Source organism: Triticum aestivum, chromosome 6B, assembly GCF_018294505.1.
Source record: "Triticum aestivum cultivar Chinese Spring chromosome 6B, IWGSC CS RefSeq v2.1, whole genome shotgun sequence".
Lineage (NCBI taxonomy): Eukaryota > Viridiplantae > Streptophyta > Magnoliopsida > Poales > Poaceae > Triticum > Triticum aestivum.
Genome location: NC_057810.1, coordinates 21,664,238 through 21,676,101, shown reverse-complemented (window position 1 = coordinate 21,676,101; position 11,864 = coordinate 21,664,238). Strand labels below are relative to the sequence as shown.

General features: G+C 50.0%; 1 protein-coding gene across 1 annotated transcript; it reads left to right on the top strand.

The window, feature by feature from the left end:
• Positions 1 to 5,644: 5,644 nt before the first annotated feature.
• LOC123135453 (sucrose:sucrose 1-fructosyltransferase) lies at positions 5,645 to 8,732 on the top strand. The gene is made up of 3 exons (XM_044554536.1): positions 5,645 to 6,216; positions 6,311 to 7,194; positions 7,924 to 8,732. The coding sequence occupies exons 1-3, from the start codon at positions 5,796 to 5,798 to the stop codon at positions 8,620 to 8,622; spliced, it is 2,004 nt and encodes a 667-aa protein (XP_044410471.1). The 5' UTR covers positions 5,645 to 5,795; the 3' UTR covers positions 8,623 to 8,732.
• Positions 8,733 to 11,864: the final 3,132 nt, after the last annotated feature.

The following is an 11,864-nucleotide window of genomic DNA, read 5'->3' as shown; positions in this document are numbered from 1 at the left end:
CCTCTCAAAGGGGAACATATTGTGTAGAAATACAGGACCCAAAACGTTAATCTCTTCACATAGGTGAACTAGGACGTGCGTCATGATGTTGAAGAAGGATGGTGGGAACACCAACTCGAAACTGACAAGACATTGCACCAAATCATTTTGTAACCTTGGTATGATTTCTGGATCGATTACCTTCTGAGAGATTGCATTGAGAAATGCACATAGCTTCACAATGGCTAATCGAACGTTTTCCGGTAGAAGCCCCCTCAATGCAACCGGAAGCAGTTACGTCACAATCACGTGGCAGTCATGAGACTTTAGGTTCTGGAACTTTTTCTCTGCCATGTTTATTATTCCCTTTATATTCAACGAGAAGCCAGACGGTACCTTAATACTGAGCAGGCATTCAAAGAAGATTTCCTTCTCTTCTTTGGTAAGAGCGTAGCTTGCATGACCCTAATGTATGATGTCTTCTCCGTGCATACGTTGCTGGTCCTCCCGTGCCTCAGGTGTATCTTTTGTCTTCCCATACACGCCCAAGAAGCCAAGCAGGGTCACGCAAAGATTCTTCGTCACGTGCATCACGTTGATTGCGGAGCGGACCTCTAGGTCTTTCCAATATGGCAGGTCTCAAAATATAGATTTCTTCTTCCACATGGGTGCGCGTCCGTCAGCGTCCTTTGGAACAGGTTGTCTGCCAGGACCCTTTCCAAATATCACCTTCAAATCCTTGACCATATCATGTACATCAGCACCAGTACGGTGGCGAGGCTTCGTCCGGTGATCCGCCTCACCTTTGAAATGCTTGCCTTTCTTTCTTACGGGATGCCTGCTTGGAAGAAATCGACGATGTCCCAGGTACACATTCTTCTTACAACTATTCAAATATATACTGTCAGTATCATCCAAACAGTGCGTGCATCCGCGGTATCCCTTGTTTGTCTGTCCTGATAGGTTACTGAGAGCAGGCCAATCATTGATGGTCACGAACAGCAATGCCTTTAGGTCAAATTCTTCCCCCATGTGCTCATCCCACGCATGTACACCTTTTCCATTCCACAGTTGTAAGAGTTCTTCAACTAATGGCCTTAGGTACACATCAATGTCATTGCCGGGTTGCTTAGGGCCTTGGCTGAGCACTGGCATCATAATGAACTTCCGCTTCATGCAAAACCAAGGAGGAAGGTTATACAAACATAGAGTCACAGGCCAGGTGCTATGGTTGCTGCTCTGCTCCCCAAAAGGATTAATGCCATCTGCGCTTAGACCAAACCATACGCTCCTTGCGTCATCTGCAAACTCCTTGCCGTACATTCTTTCGATTTTTCTCCACTGCGACCCGTCAGCGGGTACTCTCAACTTTCCGTCTTTCTTACGGTCTTCTCTGTGCCATCGCATCGTCTTGGCATACTCTTTGTTTTGGAACAAACGTTTCAACCGTGGTATTATAGGAGAATACCACATCACCTTGGCAGGAATCTTCTTCCTGGGGCGCTCGCCCTCGACATCACCATGCTCATCGTGGCTGATCTTATAGCGCAATGCACCACATACCGGGCAAGCGTTCAAATCCTCGTACTCACCGCGGTAGAGGATGCAATCATTAGTGCATGCATGTATCTCCTGCACCTCTAACCCTAGAGGGAAGACAACCTTCTTTGCTTCGTACGTACTCTCGGGCAATTCGTTGTCCTTTGGAAGCATATCCTTTATCATTACCAGCAACTTTCCAAATCCCTTGTCAGATACACCATTCTCTGCCTTCCATTGCAGCAATTCCAGTGTGGTGCCCAGCTTTTTCTTGTCACCTACGCAATTCGGGTATAACAATTTTTTGTGATCCTCTAACATGCGCTGCAACTTCTTCTTCTCCAAATCACTTGCGCAGTTTCTCTTTGCATCGGCAATGGCCTGACCTAGATCATCAACGGGCTCATCTGATGCCTCTTCTTCAGATTCTTCCCGCATTACCGGCTCAGCTTCTTCCCCCATTGTTGTATCATCGTATTCAGGGAACCATGGCCAGGATAGCTGTCGTCGTCCTCTTCTTCTTCATTGTCTTCCATCATAACCCCTCTTTCTCCGTGCTTGGTCCAAACATTATAGTGGGGCATGAAACCGGACTCAAACAGGTGGACGTGAATGGTTCTTGACGTAGAGTAATTGTGACCATTCTTACAGCCAGCACATGGACAAGGCATAAAACCATCCGCCCGCTTGTTTGCCTCAGCCGCAAGCAGAAAAGTATGCACGCCCTCAATGAACTGGGGAGAGCATCGATCATCATACATCCATTGCCGGCTCATCTTCATTACACAACACCGAATAGACCAAATTAATACAAGTTCATACATAAAGTTCATACAACACTTAAATGCAACAAACAAATAACTCTCTAGCTAAAGCATTTAAATGCAACAACAAATGCGATCAAGATCGCAACTAAGGTAACAATTGATCCAACAGCATAATGATACCAAGCCTCACTATCGATGACATATTTTCTAATCTTTCTAATCTTCAAGCGCATATTCTCCATCTTGATCTTGTGATCATCAACGACATCGGCAACATGCAACTCCAATTCCATCTTCTCCCCCTTAATTCTTTTCAATTTTTCTTTCAAGTACTCATTTTCTCTTTCAACTAAATTTAACCTCTCGACAATAGGGTCGGTTGGAATTTCCGGTTCACATACCTCCTAGATAAAAATATCTATGTCAACTTGATGGGCATAATTTGTCATAAACACGAAATGCAACAAATAGTTTTAAAAGAGAATATACCACATCCGAATCATAACAAGGACGAGGGCCGACGGGGACGGATATCAAAACCATGGCACTATGTATAACAAACAACGTACGGGTAAGATAATTATTATACGAGTAACTATATATCCAAATCACACAAACATCAATTTTTTATATAAAATTTCATGAACAAGAGGCTCACCACAAGGTGGTGCCGGCGACGGGACGGTGTGGGCGATCGACGGTGGTTACGACGGAGATTTAGAAGGCACTAAGTAAACCACACCTACATATGCAAACTAAGTGTTATTTTTGACCTCAAATTGCATATAAATCAAATACTAGCACATATATATATTTCCTCCCAAATTACTAAACTCACAAATTAATAACTATATAAAGCATTGCAAGAGCTAATCTAGCAATGAGAGATGAAAGGACAAAGTTGCTAACCTTTGTGATCATTTGAATGAATGGGGGCCTTCAAATCCTGACAAATTTTGGGCAAAATGTGTGATGAGCTCGAGAGGAAGAGGGGAAGAACAGAGAGGAGAGGGGAAAGGGGAAGAACAAAGCGAGCTCGGGTGGACGAAGGGTTTATGTAGGACGACCTTTAGTACTGGTTCGTGCCAAGAACCGGTACTAAAGGTGCTGGAGGGGGCCCAGACTGACAACATCCTGCCACCACTCTCATTAGTACCGGTTCGTGCACGAACCGGTGCTAAAGGTTAGCCACGAACCAGTACTAATGAGAGCGTCCCGGCTAGCCGTTGGAACCGGCACTAATGTATACATTTGTGCCAGCTCAAATACAAACCGGCACTAATGTGCTTCACGTTTGACCCTTTTTCTACTAGTGACCAGCCCCGCCCGCCCCCTCGCCGCCGTCCAGCCCCTCCCTCTCCCTGCCTCTCCCGAGCGCCGTCGCCATGGCAGAATGTTTCCCGGGAGACGAGGCGGCGGCCAACGGCTTCGGCCGTCGTTCGCTCCGCGAACAGGAGTCCTGGCTCCTGTTCCAGGCGAACATCCCGGCGCCGCCGGACATGCGCATCGGGCCAACGGGGTGGAGACTCAGCGCCGGGGGAGTGCCCATTCCCCCGTTGCCCGACGCCGTGGCGAAGCCGAAGTACTTCGCCGAGGAGGTCGAGATCGTGCGCGCGCGCGTCCCTCACCGACGCCCAACTCTCCCTCCCCCAGTACGCCGCCGACAACCACGCGGCCTGGGCGGCGTATTTCGAGCGCCGCCAGCAGCAGCGATTGGCGTCCACCAACGCCGCGCCGGTGGTCGGCGGACGGCAGAACATCGAGGGGCGCCGCCTCTGGTGGGGCGTCCCCGGCCGCACACTCGAGGGCGTGCTCACGTACCTCGAGGGCGGCAACGACCCGCCGTTGGCGTACCCCCCAGCGCAGCCCCGACGCGTCGGGCCATGGGCGCCAAGGAGGTTCGGGTCCTCCTCCTCCTCTTCCTCCTCCCGATCCTCATCGCACTCCTCCGGCACTCCGGCCCTGCTCGGCGTCAAGGCCGAGCCCACGGCGGAGTCGCCGCTCGGCCGGCGCACTCGTAGCGCAGACATCATCATCAACGAGGGCGGTCGGCGCGCCTCCTCCTCGTCGGCTCCTCCGCGCTTCGTCAAGCCAAAGACGGAGCCAGGGCTGGCGCCGGTGAAGACGGAGCCGGGGCTGGCGCCGGTGAAGACGGAGCCGGGGCTGGCGCCGGTGAAGGCGGAGTTCGACGACGACGACGCGGCCCTAGAATGGGCGCGCCAGGACTCCATTGCGATGGAGAAGGCGCGCCGGGAGAAGGCGAAGGAGCGCCAGCACGCCGCCCTGCGCCGCTTCGAGGAGCGCCGACGCGGCCGCGATGAAGACGGGGTCGTCGTCCTATGCGACAGCGACGACGGCGACGGCGACGCGCCGCCGCCAGTCCACCATGGCGACGCCGGGTCCAGTCGGGGCGCCCGCGTCAAGGAGGAGAAGGCCGACGACGACGATGGCGGCGACGACATCAGCCCCTTTCTTTTTTAGATTAGGTTAATGTAATGAAAATGCGCGAATTTCGCCGAAATTTGCCATGTTTAGCCAAAATTTAACTACTTTTTATCATAACTTCGCCGAACCGGCCTTTTTTTTTAAACACGCGCCTGGGGGGCGGCCCTGGGGGCCGACGGCTGGGCACCGACTCGCCACCAGGGCCATTTTTTTGCGCCGGCTCACCCTCAGGCGGTGCTTTTAGACGCTCCCTAGGGGGCCAACGGCTGGAGATGCGCTTAGTGTAACCCACGGGAGGAGTAGATTATACAGCTTGCTGGCTGGGGCCGCCATGACCATGAGCCACCCATCGGTTTCGGTTCGCCGAATTATTTGGGGGGCCCTGTTTCTCTCTCAACGGAATCTATGGCTTCTAGTACCGGAGTATGTTGTTTTAGGCATGCCCACTATCCACATATGCTCTCATATGTACACATGCATGCAGCATGCACCTTCCCAGCGCACTGTCCGCCGGCTGACCCAACTTGTTTTCTACTCCCTCCGTAAACTAATATAAAAACATTTAGATCACTACTTTACATTAGTTTACAGAGGAAGTATTAACAGAGCAAGCGTGTCTTCGGCTAGATAACAATTATTAGCCCAACTGGATCATGCATGGAAGAACCCGAACATGTACAGATGCATGAGATCCAGCCTGAGCCGACGGGCCGGCTAGTAGTATTATTATAGTTTGTTTCACCGAACAACGAGTGCGACAGGGCGTAATCATGATCGAGCTGGGTAACATGGCCTGGATGAACGATGATTAGCACTGACAGCCGGGGCCCATGGCGCCACCGGCGGCCAATGGGGCCGCGCCAGCTAGGCCGTTAACGGGTGGCATGGAGACTATAAATACCAGACGCAGAAGGGAGAAGCTCCACGGCGAACACGCACATGCACACACCTAGCTTCATCTGCTGTTTAGATTAGGCTTAGCAGAGGTGATAATTGATCACTCCCACCAATTCCTCTCCCTTGTCTGGTGTCCTCCTTCTCCTCCGCCGATCTCTTTCTATTTCAATGGAGACCGGAGACCATGGCTCGGTGCCATGCTCCTATGCCCAGCTGCTGGACGATGCGGAGGCCGATCGCACGCGCCCAGGCCGAACCGGGCCACTGTGCGCCGCTATTCTCCTGACTTCGGCGGCGGTGCTCCTCGCTGTTGCCGCGCTCGCCGGCGTCAGGCTCGCGGGCCAGCTGTCGGCCGCCGGCGTCATCATGTCCGGCCACCCGAGCACGGTCGACGCGGCGCCGATGAGCGCCAGCAGCCGGGGGCCTGAGTCTGCCGTCTCAGAAAAGACGTCCGGAACCGCCACGCACGGCGGCATGCTGGGCGCGGAGGCCGGCGGCAACGCGTTCCCGTGGAGCAATGCCATGCTCCAGTGGCAGCGCACCGGATTCCACTTCCAGCCCGAGAAGAACTGGATGAACGACCCCAACGGTACGTAACATTTCCTCCATCCTCCAGCATATTACATTGAGTAGTGACTATATTGATGTAAGACTCATTTATTTGATGCAAAATGCAAATGCAGGTCCGGTGTACTACAAGGGGTGGTACCATCTCTTCTACCAGTACAACCCGGACGGCGCTATTTGGGGCAACAAGATAGCATGGGGCCACGCCGCGTCCCGCGACCTCCTCCGCTGGCGCCACCTCCCAGTTGCCATGTCTCCGGACCAATGGTATGACATCAATGGCGTCTGGTCAGGTTCTGCCACCGTCCTCCCCGACGGCCGCATCGTCATGCTCTACACCGGATCCACCAATGCCTCCGTCCAGGTCCAGTGCCTCGCCTTTCCGACTGATCCCTCCGACCCATTGCTAATCAACTGGACCAAGTATGAGAACAACCCAGTGATGTACCCGCCACCCGGTGTCGGGGAGAAGGACTTCAGGGACCCGACCACTGCATGGTTTGACGGCTCTGATGACACATGGCGGCTCGTCATTGGATCCAAGGATGACCGCCATGCCGGCATGGTCATGACCTACAAGACCAAGGATTTCATCGACTATGAGCTTGTCCCCGGATTGCTTCACCGGGTGCCGGGGACGGGGATGTGGGAGTGCATCGACCTATACCCGGTCGAAGGCGTGAGGGGCATTGACATGACGGACGCGGTGGCGGCAGTGTCCACCAATGGCGCTGACGATGTGTTGCACGTGATGAAGGAGAGCTCTGACGATGACCGACACGACTACTACGCGTTGGGGAGGTATAACGCGGCGAAGAACACATGGACACCGCTGGACGTCGACGCCGATCTCGGCATCGGGCTAAGGTACGACTGGGGGAAGTTCTACGCGTCCAAGACGTTCTACGATCCGGCAAAGAAGCGGCGCGTGCTATGGGGGTGGGTTGGTGAAACCGACTCCGAGCGCGCCGACGTCGCCAAGGGATGGGCCTCGCTCCAGGTACTTGACATCTTCATCATCTTCTTCTTGTACAAGATGTCAAAGTCAATTGATTTATTAACCTCCACTAGTTGATTATTAATAAAATGTTGCTTTGTGAGTGGTTTAATTTGATTGACTGGGAGCTTGCATGCTTCCTTTGCTGGGTTCCACAGACCAAACTGGGATTAGATAAGGAAAAGGAAGTGCAAATAATAATAGCAGCCACATGGGATGAATCATGGATAGATAGCAGCTGCAGAAATGTTGCTGTCATCTGGTTGTCCATTGTCTCTTAGCTTCCTTTAGCTTGCACATAGTTCAAGCTAGTTGCAGATACTTTCAACCTAGTGGTGTGCCAAGATTGGTGGTAATCTGGTGCAAGTACCTAACTATAACTGGATAACAATAAGTATAAACAATTTTCTGTTAGCATGAACCAAAGTGGGATTAGGTAAGAAATGGGTGTGTCCTACAAACTTTGCATACCCATGAATCAATCATGTGGTAGCATGTGATCTAGTGGCAGACAAAAGTTGTTTATTTGGTAGTACCAACAAACTAAAAACTAAATATTTTTTGTTGTACCAACCAAACTGGGATTAGACAAGGAAAAGGGTTGTCTTGTCTGCTTACCCTGCGGTTAGTTACACTATTTCTTTCCTGTCAATGATTGATACCTAGGATTCTTTGCTGAATAATTAATTATAGTCAATGGTTAATTAATGTTTTATTTTGGCATTGCTGCAGTCGACCCCTCGCACGGTGGTGCTGGACACTAAGACGGGAAGCAACCTCCTTCAGTGGCCGGTGGAGGAGGTGGAGACGCTCCGGACCAACTCCACTAACCTTGGCGGCGTCACCATTGACCACGGCTCCGTCTTTCCACTCAGCCTTCATCGCGCCACCCAGCTAGACATCGAGGCCACATTCCGCCTCGACCCGCTAGACATTGCCGTCGCCAATGAGGCTGATGTGGGCTACAATTGCAGCACAAGCGGTGGTGCCGCAGGGCGGGGCATGCTCGGCCCCTTTGGCCTCCTTGTGCTTGCCGACGCCAGGCGCCATGGAGGTGACGCAGAGCGTACTGCCGTCTACTTCTATGTGGCCAGGGGCCTCGACGGCGGCTTGCACACACACTTCTGCCATGATGAGACACACTCATCTCGTGCCAACGACATTGTCAAGAGGGTCGTAGGCCATACCGTGCCGGTGCTCGATGGCGAGGAGCTGTCAGTGAGGGTGCTTGTGGATCATTCGATCGTTGAGAGCTTTGCGATGGGTGGGAGGTTGACGGCAACATCACGAGTGTACCCAACGGAGGCCATCTACGCCAACGCCGGGGTGTACCTCTTCAACAATGCCACCGGCGCCCGGGTCACCACCACCAGGCTCGTCGTCCACGAGATGGACTCTTCCTACAACCAAGCCTACATGGCCTCATTGTAAAAAGAAAATGGAAAAGATATTTTCTTTGTTTAGAAAAAAGTGATAGATAGCATATTGTACTCATGTTTTTACACAAAGGAAGATCTCTCATTTCTTCGTTGCATCGCTTCTACAGTGCGAGTAGGTGTTGTATTCATATTTTTTTAGTAGTCTTGCCGTTGTTTTACACTCATGGAAAAGTGTCAATGATCCCAGGGAGAACATTGCATCTGGATTAGTATATTGGATGGATAGAGAGAGAAAGATTGGGCTGGGAAATTTGAGCTGGCAAATCAAACGCGCCGGTGATAAGATTCTCGGTCCTCTCCTAGCTGTGTCCCTGGCTACCACCCACCTGACGGCCGTGATTATTGGCCACCAGCGGCGTCGATCTGTCGCCTCCGCCATTGCTGACCTGGCGCCATGGGTGCTGCCATGCATACCAGTTCTTGTCTTGATGCATGCATGTCAAATGGTGTGAGAGAACCATGTGATTCTATTCTTGTGTGCTCGCCGTCTCTAGAAAGTTAAACTAATGCAGTGCCTAATGCTAAGAATTCTTCTATAAAAATCATTGTGATAATATTCTCTAACAATTAGTTCACTGATAGACAGTTTTTGTTTTTCTTGTCTTTTGGCGGGGATAGACATGCAAATTTAAACCATAGTACTGTCTACTAATTCCCTCCTTTGGGTTTACTGCCCCCTAATATTTTGGGTTAAACTTTGACCATCTATAGGACTAATTAAATATAAAATGTATGCTAACAAATTATAGTATTTTAATTTGTATTCAAAAGAGGGTTTTTTAAGGTATACTTTTGGTCACGTATAGTTTACATTTTATTAGTTAACTTTGTGGTCAAATTTTGAGGCAAAATAAGAGGGGCCTTAATAGACCTGGACGAAGGAAGCACATGTTAACTTATCAGAAATGTGTAAACTGTGAAACCCAATTAATCAGCAAGAAAAAAAAAAGCATGTAGGTGGTTTTGTGTGGTTCATGTCATGTTCGTGTTGTCGACAAACGGAACAGAATCCTTGCCACATTGAACGATGCATTATTGCATCTTGCATTGGTTGCTTGCAAGTTTGGTCCGAGGAAATTGTCCTTGACAAAGACGGATAGACGCAACCGAAGAGCCAACAAGGTAACAACCACACACATCCGTGTGTGCGTGCCCAAAAAAACTTTATCAAGTTATCTTTTTCTAATTGCGCATTTTTGCATATATTTTTGCACGCGTCTACTAGTGTTGATATGTGGACGTCAAGTGGGCAACATCACGCGGTGAGCATGGGTGGGGTCAAAAACTAAGGTGGCCACCTAGCAGCAGAGTTGATTAGGTCAACCATTCTAGTGGTGGTTAGCTTGAATGTCGATAGGTGTGCGCTATGGTAGTACTTATAATCATTGCCAACTGCAATAGTATGCTGCCATGTCTTAGACGCCTTGTGAGCGTTAAGTTCAAATTTTCAAGGTTACAACGCGCATGTGCGTTCATTTTCGTGGTCGGCTTCATCATGATCATATATAACTATTGCCGATATCCTTGTCACGTGCCTCCTAAGTCATTCCTAGTTGTACCGACGGTTGCCATATGTCATGCTGCCTTGGCAACGCAGAACGTTTGAGTAATCGTTCAAGTCGCATTGTCGAGCACACAGTTTTGGAGTGTCCACCTCAAAAAGAGAAAGGACATCCGATGTGGTATGGACCATATGGAGCGGCACATGGCGTGAGCCACAACCAGGAGTTTGGATTCCATGGATAGGTGTGAGAATTTGCAAGGCTAAAATTGAGTCTGATGATAGATTCATGGTCCCAACCTTCGCCCACATTATTGTACTGCCTCGTGTCGATGAATCTTCAACAAACCGTGCCTCTGGATGGAGAAAGATAGTGTAGCTAGGACAATGACACTCGGGCACACACACATGCACGATGTTTTTTTCTCTCCCTTCCTCTCTGCTTATATCCACTATCGCCTACCGGTTCATGTTTTTGCTTTGTTTTTTTTCTTTCGAACAAATGAATCTTGTGTGCATGTTACAGGTAACTGTCATTCGTCCCGTACCATTGCTTCCTGTCGTCCGCATCATTCACGATCCAATGGATGTTGTTAGGCCTTGTCGGCATCATCTCGGACGCTCTCCAGCGTCGAGCTTGCGTCTATACAGTGCAAAGTTCAATGAATAATGCACTCTCAAAGCATCGTTGCCTGTTGGCCGCTTGATGGAGTGACATGATGTGGCACCTGCCAGATGGATTACACGTGGAGTGATCCATAACTAGGAGTAGCAAGGTTCCATTCAACTCGGATAGAATCGGATGACAACACTTTAACTGAACATATATATATGAGAAGCCGAGATTAAGCCCAACCATAAATATATGAGAAGCCGAAGGTACTACTAATTGCTATTGGTGTGATCATGCAGCAGCAGGACGAGGAACAGTATGAGAGTAGCTGCTACGAACTAATATGTCTCTCCAGAACTTGTTGCTTGCTTAACGAGCTGCTGACTGGCTGTGGTACAGCCTCTAGAATCTCTCCCCGACAATGGTGAGTCATCACGCCATGGATCGTCATTGGAGTGTGCTGGTACTCAACGTTGCATGTGGCGTGTGTGCAATGCAGTGGTGGCAGAAGAAGAGGCCACTAATTGTTGGTCGATGGACAGGAGTAGACCAGGGACGTTCTAATAATTAGTCGTGACCAGAACGGTGCTGCAGAAAAGGAGGCTTTCGTATGCGTGAGAGAGGATGTAACCACGGAAAGAGTAAATTGGAGGAGTGTAAGCTACTAGATGGATGGGCCACCATGACGATGAGCAACCCATCGTTTTCGGTTCGTCGAATCATTTGTGGGGCCTGCATCTCTCTCAGTGGAATCCATAAGCAACGTGTTGGATAGATTCAAACTTCGCATAGAGTTTTATAGGGACAACTGTATACACTCTTACATCCTATCACAGGCGGTATTATATAACTAAATGTTTGTGATAGATCATTTATCATATACGACTTACAAATGCACTCGTACATCCTATCGTAAACGTTGCACCACCGAATAGCGCGTGCGATGATAATGTCATCCCACGGGAGTAGCAAGGGTGGATCGTTTGGAAAATTTCATATGTCACAAATGGTTGGGTGACGACTCATGTTTGAGGTAGATGCGGGCATAGCATACCCTTAGTCCTGCCAAACGTGTGCATTCTTACTTTCTATCACCGACGATTTTCTGGGTCATTTGGGA

Bases quoted from the DNA above. Each gene is read 5' to 3' on its own strand.
- LOC123135453 (XM_044554536.1), top strand. From the start codon at position 5,796: ATGGAGACCGGAGACCATGGCTCGGTGCCATGCTCCTATGCCCAGCTG. The intron at 6,217-6,310 runs GTACGTAACATT...ATGCAAATGCAG, and splicing joins CTGGATGAACGACCCCAACG to GTCCGGTGTACTACAAGGGG. The intron at 7,195-7,923 runs GTACTTGACATC...GCATTGCTGCAG, and splicing joins AGGGATGGGCCTCGCTCCAG to TCGACCCCTCGCACGGTGGT.